Consider the following 27768-nt stretch of genomic DNA (forward strand, 5'->3'; position numbering starts at 1 on the left):
CCTCTAACCACTAATTTCCGTAGGGCTTTGGCTTGGGCCGCTGAGTAAGGTCGAGCACTGCGGGGAACGGGCAATGAATTGGATGCTTCAGATGCTTTAGCTCTAACCCTCACCCTTGTTCAAGGGGCCAAATGGAAGTAAAGAAGAGAAATTGAGGGTTAGAAAGTACAATGAAAAGGCACAGTGCCAGATTGTGACTTTCAGACAGGAAACAAAGATGTCACTAGAGGTCTGTTGTAAATATATACTTAAATCATTACAGCAGTAATATATAATAATATAATGACTATTCCAATATACATTCAAGTTCTCATAGTAAACAGGAATATCAATTCTAATTATGCTTGAGATGAGTGCTCCAGTACACTTGGATAGAACCCCAAGTCCTCCCCGAATATTGCTCCGAGAATAGTCTCACTACATCTGACCAAGGCAGCCCCTGTTCCCTTCTTAGCTTAACCAGGAGGTCCTCCTCCTCAGGTAACCATGGCATGCCTTTCCTAGAGCTCAGCCGGGGTATGTTGCTGTTATCTAGTGCCAGTACGCACTCACAAGACCTTGTCAAACGACGAGATGACCGCAAGCCGCTGCCTTCCTTCTCAACCGTAGGTGGCGCAATATCAGTAGTTCTCTTGAGATCGGACATACACCGTAGCAGTGCACCCTCAAATAACCAAGAAAGGAATTATAAATGTTCCGCGACTAGTAAGACAGAGAAGTAAGAGGAGAGGGTGCTAAAGGAGCCTTCCTTTTCATAAACAACAGCGGTAGCTCGAAGGTGTTTAGATAGGCGGCAATTTGGACGCAATGTCCTGCCATATTTTCGCTTGCGTGCTTTAGAGTAGCTTGGCCGTCCATTGTGGGGACTCTGTGCGCGACCGTCACAGGACGGCACATCGGGCTGGCAAGACTGGCAGGTGGGACGCACTTCCTGGCTGCGTTCACAGCTATGGGCATGATCATAGGAATAGACTTTTGCTTCCCAGAAGGCAGGACATTCAACAGATTCCAAATGACAATCAGGACAGTTTTGTATGACAACCAGGGGTTCAGGAAATAGATAAGTCATGCCGTGGCTATCAAGGCTGTAGTTACTAGTCTAGTCAACAGTCGGTTGTTGCTCAGTAGCTTCGAAAGGTCCTTCATCATCCAAAATAAGAGGATTAATGGGGATAGTGCTCTCTTCGACGGTAGCTCTGTAAGAATCTTCTTCCAAGGTACCCGCCGTTCCTAAAGTTGGCATGTTAGCCTGACGCTAAAAAGAACTTGTAAGAAACTGTGACGGCTGCTGTACCTAAGTCGATCAAGAAATCTGGAACAATATTTGGAGACAAAGGGGCACAGGACTTCTGAGGATGCCCTATAATGTCGCTGGGATGATTCACATTGGCTAGGCAGGCCGATAGTACTGATCCTTCCCTTGTCTGGCAGCCTGAGCTTGCTGGAGTACAAGGTTGGTCTTTTTTTGTTAAACACATCTCAGGGAGTGGCCTCACTAGTAAGGGATGCTGCAGCTGGGCTTGCAGTAGGGGTAAAAGAGGGGATTTTGATAAGGCAGCATCCCAAGGGTTCTCCATGGGACAGGGACGGTTAGTCCCAAAAATGGCAGTAGCGGGATGAGGCAAACTCAGGAAAGGGCGAGGTGGGAGGGGCTTGGGGCAAGGGGGCATCCATGGTCTAAAGGTATCGACATGGAAAGAAGCATTGGACATTTTGGTCATATAGGTATGCAATGGGTTTGTTTGTGGTGAAAGGGAAGGAAGGAGTGGAGAAGGGATAGTAATTCGTGGGTTTGCGAAAACCACGACGATAATGGTTTCCATTCGCACGTCCGCGGGCCTCCTTTTATTCTTCGAGATCTGCTCACTCCACCGTAGCTTCCTGATTTCAGCTCTCAACACGAGGCAAGAAACTGATCCACAAGAAGGTTTCCGTCCCATTCTCCCAGCCGCACGCTGACGTGTCCTCCTCAAAGAGAAAAGAGACGGACCAATAGCTGTCTCCAAGGCTGCTACGGACCATGGATGGTCTGAGCCAAACCCCTGTGCGCAGCTTCCACGAACATCTACAAACCTCCACAAAACCAATAATGTAGCATGCGAGGGCGCTCTGGGACCCACATAGAAGCTAATATGACAGCGCTGAAGCAGAATTGATTGCAATGCAGTATTTTTGCTATTAGCTGATAAAGATGACAACAAGTCAGAATAAAGGGGCCGAAAAGGTCACAGGATGGCCAAGCAGACAACCCGGGCGATAGACAGAGTGGCCTAGTCCTACATGGCGAATGGACGGCATCTCCGGGGCCAAGTCAGTCGAGAATCAGATGTGAGGCATTTGCACCACACAGGATGCTCAGGTACTCAACCAAGCGCACGAGAATACGGATGGTAGGGCCTCAAAATCTATTCAGAATGACTGCATGAACAGTCCCAAGCGTGGTGGAGCATGTAGTTGAATCTTCCTTAAAAACTCCAAAGAAAAAGGTAGAAGGAGCAAGTGGAAATGGCAGAGGCTACTGTAATTAAGAGAGCCCCAAAAAAAGTGCAGAGGGCGCACGAGGGCACATAAGCTGAGACACGTAAAGCAAACCAAAATGAGCTCGCATGACAGCGAATGACCCATAATCAGCGACTCTGTCAGCGAGAGGGGGCCAACAGGTGATGGCGCTTTGCTGTAATAAGGTAATGCTCGGATAACATGGCATCGCTGGGAGGGGGCAGTGCATGGCGGTCAGCAGGACGGGAAGGAGAAATAGAGAAGAGAAAGTGTGTCGCACATGGAGGGAGGACGTCCGGCTTATATAGAAGTATAGAGGAGTTAAGGCGGCCATGTGGACGGGCAAAAGCCGCATGAGATGGGTGGGGCCAGGCGCTAATCTCAATGGGGTGGTCCCTTTACCGTGACGGGCAATGACATGACCGTCGATGGCAGGCAGTGGAGCGCGGCAGCCGGGCGGTGCAATGGGAGCCATTTTCGGCGGCCCGCTTGCCGTCTTGTAGTTTACTGTGGTAATAATAATGTGGCTGAGGACTGGAGAGAGTTAAATGACCAGCAGGTCAACTGATCAGGGGTGGCCAGTCTCTAATTTATCAGTTATGACGGATGGACGAGAAGAGAACAGTTTGTTATTCGAATCTGCGCAACAGTGGCAATGACAACGGAGGGAATACGAGGGTAATGTACGAGTGATATACATGGAATGAAATGAGATGGAATGGAGTGGAATTCAGAAATGAGTACGATATGCAGAAAAGAAATGAAAAGAAAATAAGAAAAATGACAAGAAATCAAACGAGTAAAGTAAATCCACACTTCAGTTCATCTTAAGGAAAGTCGTCCACCTAATATTACACACATACATAACCTGACCACGTACTCCTTCATCTTTTTTTTTTCATTGGTCTATGTTCACCCCAACTTCACATAATCTGGAAAATACCGCTCCTGAATCCTCGACGCATACTCGAGGATGACGGGGTATTCTTTTAAGAGGCGTTGGGATTGGGGGCCTCTGTATGTATACACCAAGCAAAATCAGTAACGCCATCACACAAAGAATCTTGCAATTTTTAGGCAAGTAGGGGGATAGGACAGTCTGACGTACGCAGTGCAAACGAGCGTGGAGATGATGAAGCCAAACAGCGTAGCGTCTGCCTCTGTGGGTTCGTCTCCTGCAAGGAGCCAGAATAGTTCATCATTTTTGTCACTGGTTGTATTTTTTGCTGCTTTTGCTTTTGCTGCACTCAAAACCTGACTGATACAATCCCAGATCTCGCGCTGAAACGACGCGATCTCATCATCCGTGTACCGCCCGGTCCCCTGGCCGTGAAGCGTGTGCGCTATGTTCCGGTAGACGAGCAGTCCGACGACGACGCGGAGTGGATAGGGGACGGACGCCAGGACGTGGTCGCGCATGGTGTAGTAGTTTTGCGTCCAGCGTTCGCGGCTCTTCGCCATGAACGTATCAGTTAATAACTTAACTATTCCAAATCTAATTCTGGGTTATTTGTTGTTAGACGAACAGAATAAAAATAAAACTTCTCCTCCAGCAAAGCCCTGAGACCTAGGTCTTGCGCTCGCTCTGTCGGCGCCAACCTCGCATTCAGATCCGGCAGAACACCCCACTCGATCAGGCGTTTGATGATGAGTGTCGAATCGGCCAGGACGTGCACATCATCGTCATTGTCATTATCATCTGACGAAACCCCCAGGGGTGATGGTGATGGTTTCTTCCGTATCGCCAAATAGGGAATCTTCCCCCTCGGCGCCTCACGGATAGAGCCTGCTCGGTTCTCGTACGATAAGCCAGCAAAGCGTAGCCGGGCTTCGAGTTTGGTGACAAAGGGCGACCAGATGAATTGGCCTTGGTCGGGGAAGCCGCGGTAGAGGGTTATTTTGGATGATGGAGATGGAGAAGGCATTTTGCAGCTGTATACTCCGTCGTATACTGGATGATCCAGAAATTATTTATAAGATTAACTGATTAATAAATTAATTAACGACGACAACTCTCAATCCCTCCCTCTCTTCCAACCGTACAGTACTGCACTATATATACAGTCAATTCCACCATTTCGTTTTTTTTTTGTTTTCGTTCTGGCCAGCTCCAATGCGGTGTTTGTTGGTTTGTTGGTTCCACCCTCGCGTCTGTCGGCTTGTCGTAAGCCCCGTTAGTACGTGAACTTAATACCGACGTTCTATGCAAGCTCGCTCTAGCGTCGGCGATAAGGATTGCGGCGGAGTAAGCCTCGCGCTTTTGGAACGCCGATGTGCGAGGGAACGCCGACCATGGGTTTACGTACTTGGTTGGTTGGTTAGGTAACGTAATTCCCGGCCGCTCCGATCACCCGGTCGCTCCGATCACCCACCCGCACCTTCAAATACTATACAGAATTTGAAGTTTTATTACTACCCAAAACAGCAGTTATTTACAAAAATTATGAATTAGAGCGATTAGGGCATCGAGTCCGTATATGCCTAATAGTTCCACAGTTAGTACACTTTGGCGGCGCGCGCGTACGAGGTGCAGAAGCCGCCTCCGCGGCCGTAGTAGCCATAACCTGCGGCACCTGATTTTCATCTGAAATCTGACTTTGAATAAGAGCCTGCGCTTCCTGAATTGAAAGACCTCCTTCATGAGATATTTAATTAGTCGATCGCTTACGCTTTTGCTTCTGCTTCTCATTTGCAGCCCGTAGATCGTGATTTTCCTTTGCAAGAATGACAGCACTATTCATGGCTAATTGACAGCCCTTGATAAGCTGATTCAAAGCTGCATTTGTAGGGCTTGGAGGGCTCTGTGTACGCCGTTTTAGTAAGGCCTTGATCATAGCTGCCTGATGCTGTAATTCGACAATATTATAAGGCGTCTCTGGCACCCAATTGGTTGGTATAGTACCGGCACGGCTCCCAGGTGGTGTAGGGGTCTTAAGCTGTATATTGAGTTGTAGAAGGACCCGATCTGGTTGAAATGGCACTAATCCAGTTGCTGCAAAGCCATTTTTAATATTCTCTGATTTAAAGGCTTCTGTATGAGCTTTTGGGTATGCTTCAAGGAAATCCAGCTTATCGATGTGATTGATTCCAAGCTGCATATTGCTTTCCATAAGGCGACCATATGCACGCTTTAGAACTGCAAAACAGCTAACATCGAGAGGCTGTAGGAGATAAGATGAATGAGGAGGCATGCAGATTGGTATAATATTATTCTGGGCGCAGATACGATCAAATTGAGGTGTCAGATGGCTGCCATGCCCATCAAGGACCAATAGTCGATGCTTGCCCTTTGTCCGAGCATTTGTATGTGGGATGAAGTGATTTTGAAGCCATGATATGCCAATCTCGTCTGTAGTCCACCCATTAGGACTTTTCTCGATTCTCCAGTTGCATGGTAAGGCTGAATCCTCATACCAAGCCTGGATATGAGTCTTCCCTTTGAAAATAATACATGGTGGTAGTACCCATCCTGCTGAATTGACTGATTCAATGACTGTGACCCATTCCTTATTCCCAGGCTGTAGAAGAGGTGGACGACCAGATGTTTCTGCTCCAGTAACTACTTTTGCAGTAGCAATCAGGCCCATTGCAAAGCCTGTTTCATCAAAATTGTAGATATCGTCTTCAAGAATGCCGTATTGTTGAATAGTGCTTTGTACGCGGTTGAACCATTCGCTGATAACCTTTTGATCCTCGCATTTAGCACGCTGATAGTTATATCTCCGCGAATACCGTGTTTTAAGCTCCTCATGGCGGTTGATAAAGGTAGAAACCCAGTTCTTGCCCACATGGAGTTGAGTACCTGCCGGACTGCGCTCAGAAAGCAAAATATTGGCCATATCTTGTACAGCAGCTGGCCGAGGAGGCATTCCACGCCTATCCCGAGATAATATCCATTGTAAAAGCGTCTCCTCCTCAGTAATTGTCAATTTATGTCCGCTTGGACGTCTCTCGATCTGTGCAATTGTACCACGAAGTCGGTTTTGAAGGGTAGTAAAAGGGACATCATAAAGACGCGCTGCTTTGCGAATAGTCAACGGATTCTCGCGATTTTTTATGGCGGAAATAGCCAATAGGATTCGACCTTCTTGATGGGCCAAATTTTTTGAATTTTGACGCGCTTTTGGTGGCATAGTGGCGCGTTGAAATTGGTAGAGTTGTATAGTATTTGAAGGTGCGGGTGGGTGATCGGAGCGACCGGGTGATCGGAGCGGCCGGGAATTACGTTACATAATAATACTGATGTCATCTCCCTGAGTTTAACAGGAAGCCCAACAGTGTTGTTAGTCATCGTCCTGAAAAATATTACAATAACGTGAGGCAATACATACAATGGAGGTGAAAGCCCAAGGCAATAGCTTTTAGTAGAGTCAGGAGAGGGTAGAGATTTGTGCCGATTAAGAATTTCGATTTGCAAACCCGCTGCCTCTTTCGGCCGCACATGACGCCGAAACAGGCGTCCTTCATGCACGGCCTTCGTCCCACGTCCCTCGGCGTTTCGGCCACGCACCCCCAGGTCGTCATCACGTGGGCTAGCGCGGCGGCTCCATGCTGCGTTTAGTCCTTGAACCCGCCAGCAGCAAGCTTTACCTTGCTCACCTCGCCCACCACGACCGTGCAATCCGTCCGTTTCGTGAGGGATCCAAAAATGGCCTCCTTTTGCAATCACCCACCTGTCCAGCCAGCGACCGGCAGTCATGGCTATAAAGCCGGTCCCAGTCTCCTTCCCTCCCACGATCAGTCAACCCCCATCCTACCCAAAGACAGCACCAGGATAGCTGGCTGTCATTTCCTCTCCACTACTCCGTGTCCATCTCTTCCTTGAAGAAGCCTGCGACTGCGGCGCCCCTCATTGGCAACGCTCAGCTCTTCCCTGTGACCTTGTTACCTGCCAAGTAGGCTTGGGATCAATGCCCTGTCGCCGACTTCTTGATCCATACCGATGCCACGCAGAGTGAAGCCTCCTGTTCATCTCACCTCACCGATCTTCATGATAGGGGTGGCAGTGGTTCCGAGACGGATTTGATGGAACCTGATCATCTTCCAAGGAAAGGCGAGAGCGACTTTCAGCCTCACATACGCAGTATCCAAAGGCACCGTCCGAGTCGCGAAGAGTGTGTTAATCAGGGTACCCGTAGGGGTCTTTACAAGGACCCTGCAGATGATACTGATGAGGACTTGTCGGACGTTCCCGAAGATTACGGCCAGTCCGATAATACCAAGAAACTACGCTTCCGACTGGTGGATCGTTGGGGTCGGTGAGTCTCCAGAAGCCTATCTCTATGTTATTCAGAACAACATGGAACCCCCACCTAACACCAGACAGTTTCTGCCGGACAAAAGCGGCCGAGCCATTTGCAGACCTTAAATGGAGCGATGCTGAGGAAGCCCTTCGCCAGGCTTCTCCAAAGGACATGCATCGGTTCTTGAACTGGTGTTTCAAGCTCGAGCGCGGGAAAGACGGCCGAAGGCTGAAAGGATACAACAAAGCCAGTGCTCTGAAAGAAGACTGGAAGTATTTTCGAGGTTACTATACAAAAGTGACCAAGAACCCGATGAGCAAAGAAATGGGCGCGGCCGTTCGCAAGGTATGCTCATGCTTTCTCTCCTGGTCTCTTCTAAATTGAGGCGTGGTCTGACATTTGCTGGTAGGGCATTCGACGCCTGATCGACAAGTATGGCCTCGATACGCAAGTTCGGGATAACACTCCTGTCTACATTGAGGACATGGTCCCTTTTAATGAGACCATCCTCCAGACACGGGAAAAGCGATTCCATCTTGGTTTCCAACGCATCCTGCTGTGCTTCTATGTCATGATGGGCTTATTCACAGTCAGTCGGAAAGGTGCTATGCTGCACCTTCAGTACAAGCATTTGGTGGTAACTCTGCAGAAGAACCCGCACGGAGGACCCCCAGTACCCATGGTTGATTTCCGGGCCGAGTTCATCAAGGGTTTTCTGGGAATGAAAGAGCTGTATGTGACTATACATGGACCTTAACCAGGGAAGCCGTCTTCCACATTTTCCCCTTGTTAGTCCTTTGCGATGGTCCTGACAGTGGAACAGCAACACGTTCTCTCTCCCGGAAATTATCTATGGAGTGTCTCTCGTCTTCAGTCCGCGCGTCTTCCTCTTCGCCATGCTGTTCCATGCCAACGCGTTTGAGGCCCCCAGTCTGACATCGATGGAATAACTGCGGAAACTCTTTGTTGCGGGTAATCGGCAGGAGATGCCGTTGCCATTAAAAAGAGAAATGGATGATTATTATGTGTTCTGTAAAGTAGAGGTGGTAAAGGGTCAGGTTCGAATTCTGCGAGATCAACCCATGAGTGCTGGCACCCTCAATGCACAACTCCGGTCTTTTTCTGAGATCCACGGATCTCTCAATGCCCTGCTCTCGCATCAATTCCGTTATGGCAGCGGGAAGATGCTCGATGAAAGTTGTTAGTGGCTGTTCTTTTTTTTTTTTTTTTTTTTTGGAGCATAGTGGCACCTCCGGGAGTATCTGACCCATAGAGTTGACTAGGATGGGTGAGCGATGCTCAGCGGAATCTGATCATGAAGCATGCGAGTAGCACTACCTTTCTTAACCATTACCGCCCAAGGCGCCATGTTTTCATGCAAGAACACATGCTTGGGCTTCCGCCGGACAAGGAATTTGAGCGGGCAGTGACGAGCATCAGTCGGTGGATTGATAAGTGGCGTCCGCGGTATCTGAACGATATGGAAAAAGCGTCTGTGGAGCGTGATCCTGAGTTGCAAGCGGCGATCCAACGGCGGGAGGACTTGGCCGATGAGTACGAACACAGTCAAGACCCTACGCTGATTCCACTGTTACGAGAGCGGCAGCAGGACGTTACCAACACCCGCCGGCGGTTACAGTACAAACGGCGGAAAGAAGTGCGTCAGGAGTTCAGTCGAAAGCAAGCGGTCATCGACATCGAGCGGCAGCTGTCCGGGTCCGCCGTCCATGATGAGGATGACCGTGAGTTCTCACAGGCAGAGTATGAGATGCCTCCGGCGCAGATCCGTCTCGTAGAGAAGCTCCTGGTTGTGCCAACCTCATGGTCACTGGAAGCTGAGTGGCAACGACGTCACGAGGCTGTGGAGGCCATAAAGGAGTATTGTGATTTCCTGGAAGGCGGGCCGCTCCGGGGACGGCCGAAGCGATCGGTGCCGCGCGATGGAGAAATAACGAGAGCATCCAACCAGAACGTGAGATCGAACAAGAGGAACACCCAAGTATATCTGCATGGGAGGCAAAGTTCCAGGAAACCAAGGAGCACATCCAGACGGCGCAGAAGCCGTTGGCATGCTTTCAATGTTACAAAACGTCCTCTCAACATCAGGGCGTCCAGAGGCACTTCCGGACCGCGCATCTCGGCGATTGCAAGTGCAACTTCTGCGATATGGAGCTTCTGCATCAGATGCACCTGCAGAACCATGCAGCGGCAGTCCACCACCTTCGTACTTGATTGCATGTTCTTGTAACCCTATTTTGTTTTGTCTGTAGTAATTGCATCGCTTGTCTTTGGTGAATACATTCGGCACCTTTGTCGTATCATACTCTGCATACATTCTTAGATTTCGAACAATAGATATTACCTTTTGCAGCATCTATGCTGTTTCTGAATGCTTGCCCCTGCATTGCCGTAATGCCAGCCTGCTCTAAGCTCTTACGCTTGCTGCTGCTACGGTACTTCCAGTGGCCATCATTCTCCAGCCCTCCGCCTTACAAGTTTCCACCAAAACAAAGGATTCTCCGTCATCATCTCATGAACGTCTACTTGACCTGTCGTGACCTGCCATTTGCTGGATTTTTGAATTATGCAACACAACATGACTACGACCAGCAGATCAAAGCTAGAGCGTTCCCAGAAGAGACTAGTAGAGAAAGGTTATCAGTCTTGGGTATTTGTTGAACCCGGGTTTGTTGTCCGAGGTCTGATGAGGTTGTAGGTCCAGTGCTCTATGGTAATGGGTGTAGGAGTTTATGCCAGGTAGTTCGTAATTTCCTACGTGTGTCAGTAACGGACCGCAACACGACAGGAAGACACAACCTCATCGCAATTCAGTGCCATCACCTTGGCAATCAGCCCGATTCTCATCCCTCCCCAGAGGCCGGGATGGGCAGCAGCGCATCGAATGCGGCGCTGAGATCGATATGGCGAAAGAGCTGCCGGAGACGCTTGGCTTTGTTATCCGAGAGTCGAGACCACCACCGTTTTTGAAAGCGGATATTGTCTTCATGTTGATATTGACGGATCTTACGGTACACCTCGCCATCGCTCGGCTTTCGTTGGAATATTCTTCAACGAGCGCAGTCCGCAGCTCTTTGCTGATATCTGGGTCGAAGAAAGTGTCAGCTCTGACAGGAAAAAGACACGTGGGAAGTCAATCAAGATAGTCGTCAACAGTCCACCACCGATCGCTTGGTGGGAGAAGTTAGCAGTAAGGCCGGTTATTGGAAGCTTATTGTTCTCTCGGGAACTCCAATGATTGGGTCAGGACCTGCAGTTCATCCTGGATCAATCAACATGATCACCAATGATGACTATGTGAGCCCACCAATGAGTTGTGTACATTTTGAACGCAAGGAGGAAAATCAAGCCTGCACAGTGATGAATCAGTCAAGGACTTGCATCCCGGTCGTGGGCGCATAGGACGACATTGAATATTGCATACGATGGGAGCGGGCAGGTGTATTCACAGTGTGGGCTATGGATTGCATATTTTGGAGTTCCGGTTGCAATACCTGCATCAAATGCTACATGTTTTCGGAGCACAGAGTTGTGTCAACAGTTTGCATCCATGGCAGCATCGACGAATGTATACTTGGATTCGGCCCCGGCATGTTTCAGAGCACAGCAACGTATCATTGTCCGTAAATAGAGTGGCACCCGGCTGGGTCACATTGGAGGTCTGAGACGGAACAAAAGAGGATTGCTACATATTTTCGGAGCAGACAGACGTGTCAACAGTCTGCAGAGATGGAAGCATTGACAGAGAATTTGATATCTGCTAGGAATCCGCCATCTGCTGCTGCATATTTTCCGCACAGAGAGATGTGTCAACGGTCTGCGGTGTGGTGGCTCTGACTGATATCTATTTGAAGGCTGATAGGGCGTCATCAAATGCTCCGAAAGTCTTTGCTCGGATGTCGTCTTCTCTCCATCGTGTGTTCGGTGATATCCTATACTAACAGCAACAGCAGGAGCGTCAGTCGTGTCAGGCCAGGGTTGGTCTTCAAGTCTGGCGCAGAGAGGGCTGTATGGCTGCAGGGAAGGATAAAGTCAATCAATAATATACATACAAAGCGGGTTGTATAACAACAACTGAGTCAAGCAGATCTATTGAGATTCCAGATAGTTGATTCAGTGAACAAAAATACCCGATTTCCTAGGTACCTTTTGACAAGCAGTAGATGGTCTTAAAATTCTACAATTTCTGTATTTTTATTTTTCTGATATAGACGCTTTCTCAGTATTTTTCTGCGAACCATTCGGGGCTTTCCCTTTCCGTTTTAGTGCTCAGGGAGCGTCGCTTTTTGCTCACTGAGCAGATCTGAGCACGCTCTGAGCACGCTCTGAGCATGCCCTGAGCAACCTCGGAGCTCTCAGAGCTGCTCACTGAGGACTCACTGAGCACCCGAGGTGCTCGTTAACCCGAATAAAATGTGGGCTGCCAAGCTTGCAGTCACAACGGAGCAGTCTTTTGGCCCCCAACTCGTGTCTCAATTCTAAGTTTGAGCCAATGTATCACAAACGCTCAGCCCCGGTGGAACCTACGCCATGGTTTCTCGTTACTGACTTTCAGATATGCCCAAGGCACATGTTCCATTAAGGGAAAAGAGACACCCCTAGAAGGGTTCCCCGAGTGTTGTTCTATGGCCTACAGAAAAGTGAAACCCTGATCTCTTGGCATTGTTTTATGAGTGTCTTTCTATCAAGGGGCTCCCAAGCGTAAACGACCCATACTCTCTTGCATCAAGCAGATCGCGAAGCCCTTAGATGTCATTCAATCGGAGACTTTCTAATAATTACCATCATTATATGGGAGAAGATGTCTTATGTTCTATTTGAGGAAGAGATCACTTTAGTATGGATCACGATATCTGATAGTTTGTCTACTGGTTTTTCCGGTTCTGCTCTGATCTAGCCTCAAAATCTTCAATTTATATGACCTGCATCACATGATCGCCTGGAGGAGCAATCGACTGGGATCAATTTTGCATTACAGAGGAGAAGGTCTCTGTCACACCCTAGGATCTGCTCCTGGTAAGGGTAGCGGATAGAGCTCAACAGAAATGGGTAATCCAACCCACGATACAAACCTATCTCCGGACGCGAGACACAGCAAAATGATATACCACCCAAGTTGTACCCAGAGTTATCCGTACAGCATACTAGAATCAGAAGTAAGGCTAGATAGAAGCAATACCAAAAGGTAATCCGAATATCTATGAAGATTGTCTTGTAGATTGAACCGTGAAAGGTATCTCCAGTAACGATATTGGGATTGATCGCGAAGAACTAAAAGGTAAACTAAATACACGCGGGAAAATAGTGTCCTTATATCCCCTTACTTCCTCGACCATCTGAGTGTCCATCGCTATGGTCACTCCAATGGTCACTATGGCCACGTGACATCTAAATGTGATGACTAAGCAGGGCTGAACGTCCATCATGTCATCAGGCATGATTCTCTTGTCACTGTTTTGCCTGTTTTGACCGCTTGCATTAGTGTCGTACAGAAAGGTTCATAACAGTCTCAATAGCGTAGCGCGATCAGCTACATTAATTCGACGCTGGAAGGAAAATAGAAGGATAGGAAGGGGGAGATGCGCCACAGAGTCCTTCTCCAGTTAGCCAGGGGACATTTACTGTAGTATAGCTACGGAACGGTGCACGCAACATTTACAAGAGGGCTACGGTAGAGTCCCACGTCCTTGGCAACTGATTCGATTCGCCAAAGACCGTTTAAACACACTAGACCGGTTGTGGTTTTGAATACACTAGACCAGTTATAGGTTGAACACTCTAGACTGGTTGTAGCTTTGAACACTGTGTAGTTTTAAACACTCTAGACCGCTTATAGGTTGTTAGGGCTGCACACGAATAAGGATTTTGCTTATTCGTATTCGACATTTTTCTGCAGTTCATCATTCGTATTTATTTGCAAATTTGCCATGACTTCACTAGACCTACCGAGCAAAAATCTACGAGCACCCGGTCGACTGCCCTTCCTGTTTTAGTAGGTGAGCAACGCCGCCTTGAGTTCGCGCGATTAGGGTGATTAGTGCTGCATCGGCTCACCTTTCCGTGCTTCAGCTAAAGCACTAGTCTCACATTCTCCACACCATAGTTCCCCATTGGCAGTTGTTGCCTGCTCCTCAAATAGGTAAGTATTTGCCTCTGATTAGTTGCGTGCAGCCTCATTGTTGCAGCCTTAACGCCCCCACCCATTATGGCGCTTGATTACTCGGATCGGAAAATTATGAAGGCGAAGTCCATGTTGTCATATCCCTCAAAATAGTAGAGGGTTGTCAATCCTCATTCATCACCACAGTTATAATTGATCGGTATCAAATTATTTGTTATATTTTATTAGATTCTGCTGATCTGTTTTGATATCAGCAGACTTTCAAATCGAATGAGCAACTGAGCGCTGATTCATAGATCGAAGTAAGCTGTCAAGACAACGATATAATCATAATAGAAGTGATCTATGACCAGACCTGAGGACTTTCAACCTGCTACTAGAGTATAGCGGTGCATTAGCGGCTATTGAACCCATCCTCTACCCTTCAACACATGTTGGATCTCTGGGGCCAGCGTCGGCCTATGAGATTGAATACTTGGTACGATAAGGTCAAATGGAACGACATCTTTATCTTCTTCGGCTTGATGCTGCTTGTTGGCACTGCGAATCTTGTTCGGGAGAGCATTCTTCTCCTTTTCAACCCGCTTTTGGATCCTGCGAGGCCGGTGAGCGGTCGCTACCCCCCTCTTCTGACCGCATTTGTCTGCGCCCATGGTTTTCTTTTCACAAGAGGCGAAATCAACTCGTTTCTGCTCTCCGCGGATCAGTTTCTGTCTATTTTAGATAGATAAATACATGGGCCGGATAGGCGCTGTCTTCCGCGAACAGGAGTTTACATCGCCTCGTCAAATTATGCGGCAATCTTCGACTTTGGCCAGTCTGACGCCATTATCCCACGCATGTTTGAACCAGAGGTTCTTCAAGAGACTCCATCCCAAGCGCGATTTGAGTCTTCCCGGAGATTTTGGGAAAGCCATTTGTCTCTCGAGCAGGATGTGCACTCTCAGCAGGATGGGCCAAGGTCAGAAGATGACCGGTTCAGCAGCTCTATCCAGGTGCTCTCCTTTGCCTCACATCTGGCATTCTCTACATTACGAATCATCCTTGGACGCATTGGTGATGAGAATGTTCTCCCAAGTGTGCATCTGTCATTTGCTTTTCTTTGGAGTATGGCGTTGGTCCCGACAAGCATGACCTACATTGAAGCGGATGTTCCCTGGGTGCAGATTGCTTCGTTTCTTAATACATTGGTGCAGCCTGATATGGACATGTCCAAGGTTGAGGACGAGCAGTTCCCGAGCGACGAGACTGGATCGTCCAGGCAGTTGCCGGAGGATTTCTTGATCCGCGGCCAGGCGTGGAGTCAACTTTACTAATATAAGAATATTATTTAGTTGAAGATTAGGATGTTGGAGGATGGGCTAATCTAGTAGTAGACCTGTCCGGCACCCAAGACAAGGCGCCAACATTAGAAACTTAGATAGATTCTCAATGTGACGCTCAGGAGAAACTTGGTGAAACCTATATATCTCCCTATATAAGTGCTTATAAGGAAGATAAGGTTTCACAAAGGCTTTAACCTAAGTCATCTCCCATTCGCCAGCTGCATGAAATATATTGCTTAATAAAGTCCCTATTTATAGTTAATAGGTTGTACTAAGTGCCTTCCTTATATAATTAACTTACAGGGGCCTCTGTCAATATCAAGCCTGCTTCTTTCTCTATGCCACTAACTATAATATGCTATTAGTCCTATACGGAACTCACCTGCAGGATGCCTAGATAGTAGAACTATTCTTCCTATTAGGAGATCCCTCTTATAATATATACTCCCAAATGCAGGAAATTTAATTAACATTAATCATGTCTCCCACTCAACAATCTGTTTTATGGTCTTGTGTTGTTCTTTTAGTGTTATTAAGTACCATAGATTGCCTAGAGGGGTGCTGTCTAATATCTCTATAATTATATACTTAGCACTAACTAGATTTACTTTTATTAAGTACCAAGCATACACCTTAGGGGTGGGAAATCCATGAGCCAGAGATAGTCTAAAGTTGTAACCTTGCTAGCGACTGTGTAGTGCTCAGGCACTATAGAAGGATATAGTAGTCTAGTAATGACATGCTTCCCACCTCTAAAGGTCACTTAAAATAAATAGTTAAATCCACCTTCAGCTAACTTAGAAAAGGAAATAATATTAGAGGTTATATGGCCAGACACAGCAGTAATAACCTTCATAAGAGTGGGTATATCAAACTAGAGGTACCATTCAGCTAGACATAGATATTCATTATAGCTATAGTATATTAGCTGAAAGTGCAGTATTTAGTTAAATAAAGACATACATCCATCTGTTAGAGGTATATCTGCAAAGTTTATCTTTAGAATTTATAAGCAATAGGTGAGTAGTTTCGGACATCTTCCTGGTCTGCCTTGTTTAGTATCTATATAAGGGTAAAAGGCAAGAACAGAGAGAGCAGAAGAAGTTTTGGACCTGCATTTTATAGAGAGATTCTTCTGTTCTTAGATTTTCGACCCCTTTTTAACTGGAATGACAGGGGATTAATATATTATAAAGATGATTTCTATAAGCCAACAAGCGCAGTCAGTCTTCAGGCTTCTGGGGTAGATGTTGTGAGACCTCTGGAATATAATATTCCCGAAATCCCAAGTCCCATTGTCTACTACTACTGTACTACATCGCGAAAGGCTAGAAGTTTGAGATTCCTTCTGAACAATGTTCTCATTTAAAGGAGTGAAGATTTATAATTCCTAATGAAGAGTGAAATTCAGCAGCTAGGTCGGTATAAAGAATCCTATTTATTATTTCTTTCACATTGAATATCCTGCCATTCCTTAATCTTTGTTTCCAGCACAATGAAAACCGACATTAACAGAAGGCATGCTGTATGATGTTAAACACAAATACTATAGGCTGATATTGGCAGATAGTGGTATTTCAAGGTGTCGACAAGGAATGCTAACCTTTGATAAACTAGAGCTTCTCTTCAAGAGACTTCAAAGCCTAGTCAATGCTGTCTTTCATTGCATCTTGCTTAAGCTGAATTATCCTGATAACAGTATGGTCCTGCCATGCCTATCCCTCTACTCCTTCCATGAGCTGGCAGACTGGCAGACTCCTGGATTGTTAGTATGCTGGACCTTTGGGCTTGCAACAACTGCTACCCCTTCATGAACCAGCCATGCTAACACTTGCACCCGCACACGGTAATACAAACAAACCAGCTTCACATCTCGGCCTTCTTTCTTCCGTAATATGAACTTTATGAACTCTACCCATAGGAAAGAGTGTTTTGGAATGAGAGACCGAGGGAAAATGTTGTTGATGCCTCTTGTAGAGGTGTACTATTGATTTGGGCTTTTAAACATGTCCTCTTCTACCCTCTTCTTCAGCGCTAGGAATTCCGCCTCCTTTCGATCGATCTCTTCTTCATTGACGCCCATTCCACATTATACTGGTTTAGCTGCTCCATCTTTCTGTTCACGCGAACAGGTCAACTTCAGGGCTGGGAACTGTCGCGAGCTCGTCAGTGGACGGTAGAAGCTGTCGAATAGCGGTCCAAGCCCGGCTGTCGGGCGATTCGAAGCAAGAGTATATCAACTCATGAAACCAGAATTTCCCGTCCTTCATGGATTCGTGCATGAGAGTCGCCATACTGGGCATTGGGAGACCTCCTGCTCTTTTCTGCTCTTCCTCCTCCAGGACGTTAAGGAATCTCTGAAGGAGCGAATTGTACTTGGATATATCCGCATCGTCCAATCAAACGGCTTCTTCAGAAGTAGGCCCCCGGGTGGGAGGGGGGGGAAGTAAAGCATCTGAAACGGCGCTGTGTAAGCCCGTTCTCAGTCAAGGACCGCGACCATCTTCAGATCCTGAGCGTTGTTCACAAGTATATTTCCAAGCCGGAAATCGTCGCAATTAACTTGAACGGACCATGGTCATACTTGCTGTCAACGAAATGAGGTACAATGGCTTTGAATATCTTATTATGGAGATACTTGCGACGAGCATCTTCCATATCGTCGACTGAATTAGGTTGGTTCCACAAATGCTGCAAGTGTCCTCCCCCTCTACACTTATCAGCAAGAGCTCAATGTATTAGATCTCTGTTTTCTTAGGAAACTTCCACAAAGACCTCGGCTGAACGTTCAGAAAGCGAGCTGTTGGAAATTGTCTGCCACTGATGCCTGATTCTTAGAGACATTGATGTAAGAGTCATCTTGCACAAGAAATCTAGGATCCTCAGGTGATGTACCTGGTGATGGATTGAAAGTAGCAAAGGGCGACCCAATGCAGGGGACACATACCACAGGTTCATGTCGCCAGGTGAAGGGGTAGCACTATTCTTGCCACCACTGTTAAAGACAATTTGAAAAGCATGAAACTTTCGTGGCTTCAATGCAAAGCTACTTCCCTTAGTCACAAGTCTATCAACCTTGTATGGTTATGAATTTGCATGCCAGGGTGCATCGCTTGTTTGACCTTTCTCTGGCTGTTCGGTAACTCCCTCACATAGTTGCTTTAGAGAAGTGTGTTGTTTTGAAAGGACGATGTACCACTCTCTCACACCCATGCGCTGGATAGCTGGTTATAGTTTGCATCAGTTTGGTAGAGTCCTGTTCGTGAGGAACAGATCTTACGTGGGGTTCTCGCCAGCAAGAGCTTGGAAATTCCTGTGATTGTAGGAGCTCGTCAGTTTGTTGACGTCGACTGATGTCAAACCCAATTTCTATGTACGGCAGTCAGTATAAAGCAACATCTGTGAGTGATGGGGCAGAGCACTTACGTTCAGCGAGAGGCTAACTTCTCCTTGAGGGAATCTTTGGTGGCGTCATCCAACTTGGCTGGGATTATAGACAGCTTCAAGTAAACCTTGCATGCTTTGCCGGCGCTCGATTCCTGGGTGATCTAGCAGTTCGACATTAAAATAGGACTCGGTCAAAGATCGGATTCTCCTCGCTGCTTTGAGAATGCATCCGTGGAGGTGATTGCGCGACGCTAGCCCGCCAGAGCTGAACATGGAGCAACGTACGGGAATGGATCTTATTAACTGAGAGCATAAAGGTTTGAGCTTCAGTACTCGGAAGTTTACACCAAGATATCCCTGCACGAGGCATTCAGTCGGGTGTATAGTCATCAACACCTGCTTTCATATTTTCAAGTATATATACAGAGTTTCAAGTAGGAGTGACATACACCTCATTCATCAGCTCCCATTGCCAACTTCACCAAGTCCTTGGAACTACCCAAAAACACATTCGCCTCTCCTCCATTCTCACTCCAACCGGCATATTGCCAGAACTTCGCAGCCTGCCAGCCTACCGGCAGCGGACCCATTTCCTCCGCCCAGTTGGCCAACCATAATGCATGTTCCGCGCCAAACGTGGCATTGTTCCCAGCGCACTTTGCCCACCAACCGGCCGATAGGAACAGGATCGGCGTGCGACCCGTCCGGAACTTGTACCGGTGAGAGAAATCAAGCATCCAGTCGGTGATTTCGGTCGGCGTCATCCCATGGCACAGCTTCCCCGCAAGATTGCCCTCCATCTCCAGCACCCCAGGCAGCGTCTGTCCATCCGCGGTCCAGTTCCCCCCGTGTTCGATGAAGAAGTCTGCTTGGTCGGCTCCGCTGCTCTCTGCCGCAGCGGCGAAGTGCACTGCGCCATGGGTGATCCCGGCTGCGCGTGCGCCGGCATTCTGGAAAGGGAAGCGTAGGTTTCGGTAGTTGATGCCTTCCGTGGCCTGTCGCGAGCGTCGGTCAACATATAAGTCCGGGGTCAGACCATACGAATACACTGGAGAGAAACAGGGAATGCACACGTCGATCATTGCGATCAGTTCTCACCCACCTTGACGAAGGCAAACTTTACCCCATTGGCCACTGCGCCCTTCCAGTTGACCGGCAGATGGACCTCAAACAGATCGATTCCTTCGGTTCCATTCTGGGTCGCAGCCGCAGAAGCGAGAGACAAGAGGCCGAGGAGCACCCCCCACGGTATACAGAATTGCATGATTGTCGGAGAATTTGTGTAACGTCCACACTTGGATCACAGCACGAAGTGATGATCAGAGGCGGACGACCCCTTTTGGGATTTCAATGTCCTGATTGAGTTGCGATTTACGGAGTACAAAGTGGAGACGTGCACTAAAAAAAATGCTAGCAGCGGGCTAGTGGACTAATTTAGATTTAGCAGACGGCAGTTCTTGGCACGATGCATCCATCAAAAAGAGCAGAAGCTGCACTTTGGAGAGACCGGAGTCAATCTTATGATTTATGTGAAAAGTGTGCTGTTCCAGAGCGCAAATGCGGACTCTGAAGTCTCTGGGCCACATACGGCACCGAGATGAAAGGACGGAGCAATAGCAGACATAGAGACAGCCAACATAGCGATTCGGCCTGTATATATTTCAGCACTTGAGCATACACCCCAGCTTACACCGGCGGGACTATGAGTCGGACTGGAACTAGGCATCATACATAACTCATGGCTCCAAATACACTGATAACCAACAATTCATACTGTCGACAAGGAAGGAGATCCCTATTTGTTGCAAATCTTACTTAAAGCCCCCGACACGTACGATTCCTGCGCAAGATGGTGCAATTTGCGGCGATCAGCCTCATTTGACCTGGTCCTGGGGATCTGACTGAGGAGAATAAAGTATTCCGGTATCTTGTGAACAGGGAGCGTAGCCATGACTTCCGCCTTCATTCTTTGCACCACTTGATGGGCCGAATGCTGGCTGGTGACGGGGAGAAACTGCCACAGAGTTGTCAGAGGCAGCGGCGTGGAAATGGTCCTCGCTGTTGGCCAACCATAGGAAAGCAACTAGAAACGGCTCACGCGGATCACCGATCTCGCCAAGCAGGTCCACGATGACTACGTCCCTGGGGGTTAACGACTTGTCGGAGGATGTGCTCGACCTCGGTGGCTTCGACTCGATATCCGTTTATCTTGAGGAGGGTGTCTTTGCGGCCCAGATGTTCCACAGTCCCGGCATGTGTGTATCTCCCCAGGTCTCCGGAGCTGATAGAACCTTGATGGGCCGGTCCGAGACGGGTGGAGATCTTTGAGCCAGGTGGGCGCATTCGGTAGGAATCCAACGCCCGGCTTCTGGCAGACACTGTCCAGATATCCCCGGGCCAGGTGCGGGCCTTCAATGAGAATCTCACCGACAGCTCCGACCGGCATCAGGAACTCTGGGGATTCCGGACTTGTGATCCAAATGGCTCCGCTCCCAGCCCGTCCGACGATCGCATTCTGGCCCGGTTGGAGTTGGTCGTTGTACGCGCACAAGGTGGCCGCCTCCCCCATCCCATACTGATTCACCAGTCTCACATGCGGCGACCAATCTGATCAGGAGCTCGTTTGGCACCGGCTCCCCACCAAGGCAGAGCAACTCCAACGTCGGCACATCCTGCGGGGATATTTGAGCGGCGATAGTCGGGGTCAGAAAGGTCGTGTCGACTTGAAGGGTGTTGATGTTCTCCACAAGAGTCGGGACCGACTTGGTCGGGGTGTGAACACAGCAGCATCCACCCGCAGCGACGGTGGTCAAATAGTCATTATTGCTAATATCGAACGCGTAGTCATCAAATTGCAGCACGCGGCTGTGGCGGCCTAAGCCGAGCAATTTGTTGTAATCTCGGACGGCTGTAGCATACGCTCGATGCTCTTGAATAATCCCTTTTGGCTCTCCAGTGCTCCCCGAAGTGAACAGGACGAGACAGACATCACTGGGTTTGACCCAGGGGCAAATGATCCCCGTGCTGACCGGAAGAGCACGTACCATGTCTGGTGTCACGGCAATGACGGACGGGACAAAAGAAGCGTATCTGGAACGATAGGCCTCGGAGGTGAGGATGATTCTTGCATTCACGCGGCGAATCACATTCTCCAGGTACATCGGCGGATCAGTCGCGTCGACAGAGATATATGCAGCGCCAGCTCTCCAGATGGCCAGTCGGGGCGACAATGGCCCATGTAGACTTCTCAAAACAGCTGATGACAAAGGTGCCCAGGCCTACGCCCATCCTGGCCAGGACTGTCCAAGTCGGGATGTCGCATCATCCCCCTGTGCATAGGTCAGGTTATCATCCCAGGAATGGATGGCCGGCGCATCTGGAGTTAGGTGTGCATGCTGCAACGCTAAAGCGTGCAGCAGCACTTCATATGATTCAGATACGCTCTCGGTATACTTTTGCAGCAACTGGCGGTCATGTTCGGAACACAAGTCTAACATTCCTAGGGATTGAAACGGAGAAGAAACCACAGCCGCGATGGCCTTGTTGAATGTATGCAACATACCAAGTGCAAGTTCTTTAGAAATCTCATTGACGGAGAAAGTGTTTTTGGCGTGGAGCTCTCCATTCGCTTGCGAGATGTCCAGGAAGAGCTTGGGGTGGATGTGCTGTCAGAGTTTGGACCTGTTAGCGGACGCAGATGTCACAGTGCGTAGCAATGGTTGAGGAACGGACATGTATACTTCTGTATTCAGATTTCCATTGCTTGATCCCCTTGCCATGGCAGATATTTCTTCTGCATAGCAAATCGTAGTCGGCAGAAATCTCTCCGACGCTTCGTTAGAAGGATGGTCGCCCAGTGACATGGGTGACGTCGCCTCCGACTCCACACGCGAGACATTTCCAACACGAGTTCTGACTGGGGCCTCGCAGTTCAGCTCGATAGCGACATCGCAGGCTACCCCGTGTGCCAACCTGGTGACGTAGAGGTCGGGTGAATGCCGAACCAGGTGGATGTCCTGGACCGGGCAGAAACAGCGTACGGAGACCAGCCAACTGGCATTGAGGAGCGTTACGATGCTCGGTTGATTGCCGAGACAGGACTGATATTCCGCGATAAAGGCATTGCGAAGCTTCTCTGGAGGATAAGAGAGCGAGAGATGCACCGGCTCCCGTAGGGTAACTGATGCATTCTGGTCCTTGACTCCAGGGACATCAGCCGAAGTCCACCCACCATCCCGTATACGGGGTCAACAGGGGCGCCATGATAGAAGTTATAGTGTGTATTCATGTGCAGCTAATTGTGGTACCTGCAAACAATGTTGGCCTAACACCAAGCAATCTCTATTTGAAAGATGGTGGACAGGATCAGGAATATACGATGGGTCACTCTTTGCACAAGGCATACTACTCCGTATGTTGCTTCATGTCATAGGAATACAAACCGGACTGAGGGCACATTCAAGCTGGTTTAGAGGCGCATGCCACGTACTCTGTAGATCATAACAGCTAGTCGGACGCATGAGTTGCAACATACCTGCTCCGAGTCCCTTGCTTCTCCCACCTTGGATTCGCTTCTTTTTCCATTTTTAGAAATAAGGATAGTCCGGCGCATGACCTGATAATATCCGGCAGTTCAGTCAGCCCCATGCAGCGTTCTGGATCCAGAGCCGCAGCTCCACCAGCTCTGGCTCATTTCTAATCTTCACGTCTCTGTCAATTTTCTGTCCGTTTCCCCTGACTTTACGAAGTACGCCGTAGACAATCCAGCTTGGATCCAGTTCGAAAGTATCACGGGACCTCAATCCCTTGCTGACTCCGTCGACATTCCATCCTCCGCATCGGCATGAGGCCTCGGTCCTTCCAGCCCCATTCTGCCCGATCCCAGCCTCTCAGGCACCGTGGCCCAGAGCAGTCTCGATTACTCCGTACGGCGTACCCCTTGTAGTGTTTGTTCCACTTCCTTCAGGATTCCACCCCAGGCGGGTCACGAGTTCCCGACCGTAGATTGAAGCTATTTCAACTACTAGCTTCAGGCTTAGTGCACAATAACTGGTGGAGAACTGGTGATTTATTACCATCGACGACAAATCGACTGCTTCTTGGTCCGCTCATCTACGGATTTTGCTATTTGAACGGAACTGGAGAAAGTCTGACACTACTAGGTCGCCAAGTAGGACTCAGACTCACTCAGACTCCGACTCAGGAGAAAAGCCGAGTACTTGTCATCTGTCATCCACAGAACCCGGCGATCCAGGAATAGTGCATGGCTGAGACCGGGTCGAAAAAACCAAAGGGTCATGTGAGGTCCCTTGGGGTCCTAGTCACCCCGGCACAGTCGGGAGGATGCCGCGTAGATTAAGGGGCCGTGGAGTGCTCACATGATATAATTGGTTTTGCTAGCTCCAATTAGTTGCAGGATTAGCTACCCCAAGCTCTGCCATGGACCAATCTCAACGTCGGGATGGGGGGGATGGACATGGCCGCGTGGGGTGGGCCTGCGGCGAGGTCTGGAAGCGGACATGTTTTCTTTTTCTGGACCCGTCGAGTTGCGAGAGACTGGTCAAACTACTTCGTACTTCGTAGATGGGTTCATCCATACAGAGGACACAGTCTGGAGCATGCTCGCAGGGGCGATACCAGTCCTCTCGGACACTGGACTGCCCGTGGAGGGGGACTGAGTGGTGGTCATCCTGGCCCAAACACTCCAGAGCAACTCCAGACGCGTTAAAGACCCGGGGGGATGGTTCATTCCGTGGAAAATAGCTGGGAGTTAGTGCTGACCCGGACTCCGTACGTCCAGAGTATATTCAGAATTTGCAGACCCGCTTGGTCAATCCCGGTGCTCTTAGCGCTGCCGACACGAAGGCGACGCCCAATCGCAGCTGATAGCAAAAGCTTAGCTAATGGATTCTGGAAGCGGCAGAAAACTCTTACAGTGACGCCACTCCTTGGTTCCTGATGCAAGGTACTTTAAAATCTCTCTGGTCTTCTCCAGTTTCCCTATCAAGTACTGGTGGTACACCGCTCACCTTGTCCGGGCAGCAATGGCGAGGATGAGTAAGTTCTCCCCCGCCACTGGCCCCTATTTGAAGGCCAGCCCATGATGTACGTACAGATAAGAGAGAATCAAATCCTCCCTCAGCTTTCTGTGTTCCTGTGTTCCTGTGTTCCTGCATTCCTGCATTCCTGCATTCCTTCCTGCGATCCAGCAGTCCAAAGCAGCAGTGGCCCTGCTGCTTTCTCTTCCCCCTTCTCGATCTCACCCTTGTCGTTCATTTCCCTCCCCCCCCAATTTGCACACAATGGCACCTCTCAAGCTCAATAGCAGGAACCTGTCGCAAATCGCAGCGGCAGGTGGCGCGCTGGTGAAGATCCCTACCTACCAGCGCGGTCGCGCCGTCAAGGAGGGAATCGTCCACATTGGTGTCGGCGGTTTCCACCGGGCGCACCTGGCTGTCTACATCGACCAGTTGATGCAGAAGCATGGGGTAAACGACTACGCCATTTGCGGAGTGGGCTTGCAGCCCTTCGACTCGGCCATGCGCGACGCGTTGGCCTCGCAGGACCACCTCTACACCCTCATTGAGCGTTCGGCCAAGGGCAGCTTTGCCCACGTCATCGGCAGCATCAACTCCTACCTCTTTGCCCCCGATAACCGCGAGGCGGTCATCGCCAAGATGGCTCACCCGGACACGAAGATTGTGTCCCTCACCATCACCGAGAGCGGTTACTACTACAATGAGAACACCCACGAGCTGCAGAGTGAGCACCCGGACATCCAGTTCGACCTGGACCCGGCCAACGAGAAGGCCCCGCGCACGACCTTCGGTTTCCTCTACGCGGGCCTGACCCGCCGCTACCAGCAGGGCCTCAAGCCCTTCACCGTCATGTCCTGCGACAACATGCAGAAGAACGGATCCATCACCCGCCACATGCTCGAGTCGTTTGCCCGCCTGCGCAACCCGGAGGTCGCGGAGTGGATTGCCGAGGAAGGCGCCTTCCCGAACGCCATGGTCGATCGCATCACCCCTCAGACGTCGGAGACCGACAAAACGGCACTGGCAGAGAAGTTTGGCATTGTGGACTCGTGGCCCGTCGTCACGGAGCCCTTCACGCAGTGGGTCATCGAGGATCAGTTCTCCGACGGCCGTCCGCCCTTCGAGAAGGTTGGGGTCCAGGTGGTCAAGGATGTGCACGCTGTCGAGCAGTTCGAGAAGCACAAGCTGCGCTTGCTCAACGGCAGCCACTCGGCCCTGGGCTACCCCGGTCAGCTGGCGGGCTTCCAGTACGTGCACGAGGTCATGGCGAACCCGCTGTTCCGCAAGTTCGTGTGGCAGATGATGCAGGAGGAGGTCAAGCCGCTCCTGCCGGAGATCCCGGGCGTCGACATCGACGAGTATTGCAACACCCTCATCGAGCGCTTTACCAACCCCACCATTATGGACCAGCTGCCCCGTATCTGTCTCAACGCGTCCGGCAAGATTCCTCAGTTCATCATGCCCTCGATTGCCGAGGCGATCTGGGAGACGGGTCCGTTCCGCCGCCTGTGCTTCGTCGCCGCCGCCTGGTTCCACTACATCAAGGGGGTCGACGACCGTGGCAAGCCGTTCGAGGTGGTCGACCCCATGCGCGAGGAGCTCCAGGCCAAGGCTCGCGCCGGAGGCAACGACCCGTCCGAGCTGCTCAGCATCAAGAGCCTGTTCGGGGATGACCTGCGCAACGACGAGCGGTTCCTCAGGGAGATCACCACCGCTATGAATGACATTGCCCGGGACGGCATCATGAAGACGCTCCCCAAGTACATTAACTAATCGCCCGGCGAGACTTGTTGGATGGTACACCCCTGCGTTTGCGAGCGAGATTTTTAAATTTTGCATATTTCATGAGTGATTTGGACAAAAGCACCCCATAGAGAATAGAGATGATAGACTACGTCCCCTAATTCTCGCTTTTTGCGCATCCGTCATTCAGACCTGCGGGAGAACTGGGCCGAATATGCTTGTGATGGATTTGGATGGATTGGGACGGATTTGGATTTGGCTCTGGGCATTTATACACGGTTGCAGTACATAGGAGTTTACACATAATATTGATCACAATCATCCTACACACGGCCTCTATCTTACAGATGGTGATCAAACTTGGGTGTTGGTCCTTGACACTGTATAATTGACTGCAATACACTGCAGGAGGGTACCTAGGTAGATTCCTAACGCCGCGTCGCGAGGATCAAAGTCGCCGGCCAACAGCCACGCAAACATCGCCCCTCGTCCAAGAGGTCCTTGAGCTCCTGCAACAATCCCGTAAAGGCCGCGGGATCAGCCCCTGCGTGAGGAAACGAGCGGAAATGCTGCAGGAAACCCTCCCAGTCGGTTTCAAAGCGCCATTCCTCATTCGTCTCGTACACGACCACATCCCTCGGTCCCGCGAAGTCAGGATCCGTCACTTCCTGCTGTCGCTCCGGCGGCAGAAGGCCCGTGATGCCGCCCTGGGCCATGTTCAGCCGGATGCGCAATGCCCCTGGTCGAAACCACTGCGGCTCCAGCGGAGCCACGTTGTACTCCTTCGAACTGCGACTCATGACGTTAATGGTGTCCGGCGGATGCTCCGCCATGCCCAGGAGGATCCGGCCGCCCTGCTGGCTGATCCGCTCCCAGACATCTTGGATATCAGGGTCATCAAAGCGCGCGGGGCCAAACCCCGCGCACGCAAAGGTGCCTCCCGGCCGGAGCTGCGTCGCAATCGCCTGCATGGCCGCGTGCTGGTCCGCAAAGTGCATCACGTTGGTTGCAAAGGCCAGATCCACGCTCCCGGGCGGCAGGTCGTCGGCGACTTCGACTGGCGCGGCGCGATAGCGGAAGCCGTCTCGTCCGAGGTGCGCCTCGGCCAGCTGGACGTTTTTCGGCACGATGTCGGAGACAATGACGTGGGGGAACTGGGACCGTAGCTCCCCTGCGTAGGGCCCGATTCCTGCGCCCACATCGTGGACTGTCCCAAACCGCCCGCCGTGCTCTCGATGGTAGCGATAGATGCGTTGGAAGAAGCTCGGTGGCACCTGAGGGCGGCCTCGGAGATAGTTGTCCCAGAACGCCTTGCTGCGGGCGAAAACCTGGTCTTTGGACTCGATAGGGGCTGCCGTTGGAGGGGGAATGCTCTGGGGGACAGCCATGCTGAC

The 27768-nt window shown here is 49.9% G+C and overlaps 8 protein-coding genes across 8 annotated transcripts; 3 read left to right on the plus strand and 5 right to left on the minus strand.

The window, feature by feature from the left end:
• Positions 1 to 3549: 3549 nt before the first annotated feature.
• AFUA_4G14380 (glutathione S-transferase family protein) lies at positions 3550 to 4424 on the minus strand (the record flags this gene model as incomplete). Its single annotated transcript, XM_746301.1, has 2 exons — positions 3550 to 3951; positions 4026 to 4424. 2 exons carry the CDS (start codon positions 4422 to 4424, stop codon positions 3550 to 3552), a joined length of 801 nt encoding a protein of 266 aa, XP_751394.1.
• A 516-nt stretch (positions 4425 to 4940) lies between these two features.
• AFUA_4G14390 (uncharacterized protein) lies at positions 4941 to 6632 on the minus strand (the record flags this gene model as incomplete). The annotated part of the gene is made up of 2 exons (XM_077804691.1): positions 4941 to 5134; positions 5168 to 6632. 2 exons carry the CDS (start codon positions 6630 to 6632, stop codon positions 4941 to 4943), a joined length of 1659 nt encoding a protein of 552 aa, XP_077660830.1.
• Positions 6633 to 7524: 892 nt separating this feature from the next.
• On the plus strand, positions 7525 to 9974 carry AFUA_4G14400 (DUF3435 domain-containing protein; the record flags this gene model as incomplete). The annotated part of the gene is made up of 7 exons (XM_746299.1): positions 7525 to 7757; positions 7826 to 8087; positions 8152 to 8478; positions 8558 to 8672; positions 8751 to 8939; positions 9026 to 9620; positions 9641 to 9974. The coding sequence occupies 7 exons, from the start codon at positions 7525 to 7527 to the stop codon at positions 9972 to 9974; spliced, it is 2055 nt and encodes a 684-aa protein (XP_751392.1).
• A 4338-nt stretch (positions 9975 to 14312) lies between these two features.
• Positions 14313 to 15197, plus strand: AFUA_4G14410 (uncharacterized protein; the record flags this gene model as incomplete). Its single annotated transcript, XM_746298.1, has 2 exons — positions 14313 to 14535; positions 14650 to 15197. 2 exons carry the CDS (start codon positions 14313 to 14315, stop codon positions 15195 to 15197), a joined length of 771 nt encoding a protein of 256 aa, XP_751391.1.
• A 3766-nt stretch (positions 15198 to 18963) lies between these two features.
• On the minus strand, positions 18964 to 19969 carry AFUA_4G14420 (putative secreted glycosyl hydrolase). The gene is made up of 2 exons (XM_746297.2): positions 19696 to 19969; positions 18964 to 19588 (listed from the first exon to the last, which is right to left on the minus strand). Exons 1-2 carry the CDS (start codon positions 19855 to 19857, stop codon positions 19046 to 19048), a joined length of 705 nt encoding a protein of 234 aa, XP_751390.1. The 5' UTR covers positions 19858 to 19969; the 3' UTR covers positions 18964 to 19045.
• A 65-nt stretch (positions 19970 to 20034) lies between these two features.
• AFUA_4G14440 (putative NRPS-like enzyme) lies at positions 20035 to 22456 on the minus strand (the record flags this gene model as incomplete). Its single annotated transcript, XM_746296.2, has 6 exons — positions 20035 to 20651; positions 20723 to 20874; positions 20906 to 21108; positions 21143 to 21797; positions 21876 to 22258; positions 22322 to 22456. The coding sequence occupies 6 exons, from the start codon at positions 22454 to 22456 to the stop codon at positions 20389 to 20391; spliced, it is 1791 nt and encodes a 596-aa protein (XP_751389.1). The 3' UTR covers positions 20035 to 20388.
• A 2439-nt stretch (positions 22457 to 24895) lies between these two features.
• Positions 24896 to 26404, plus strand: M2DH (mannitol dehydrogenase family protein; the record flags this gene model as incomplete). The annotated part of the gene is made up of 1 exon (XM_746295.1): positions 24896 to 26404. One exon carries the CDS (start codon positions 24896 to 24898, stop codon positions 26402 to 26404), a length of 1509 nt encoding a protein of 502 aa, XP_751388.1.
• Positions 26405 to 26802: 398 nt separating this feature from the next.
• Positions 26803 to 27762, minus strand: tpcM (methyltransferase tpcM; the record flags this gene model as incomplete). The annotated part of the gene is made up of 1 exon (XM_746294.1): positions 26803 to 27762. One exon carries the CDS (start codon positions 27760 to 27762, stop codon positions 26803 to 26805), a length of 960 nt encoding a protein of 319 aa, XP_751387.1.
• Between the last annotated feature and the right edge of the window lie 6 nt (positions 27763 to 27768).

The sequence above is a fragment of the Aspergillus fumigatus genome, chromosome 4 (assembly GCF_000002655.1).
Source record: "Aspergillus fumigatus Af293 chromosome 4, whole genome shotgun sequence".
Taxonomy (NCBI): Eukaryota; Fungi; Ascomycota; class Eurotiomycetes; order Eurotiales; family Aspergillaceae; genus Aspergillus; species Aspergillus fumigatus.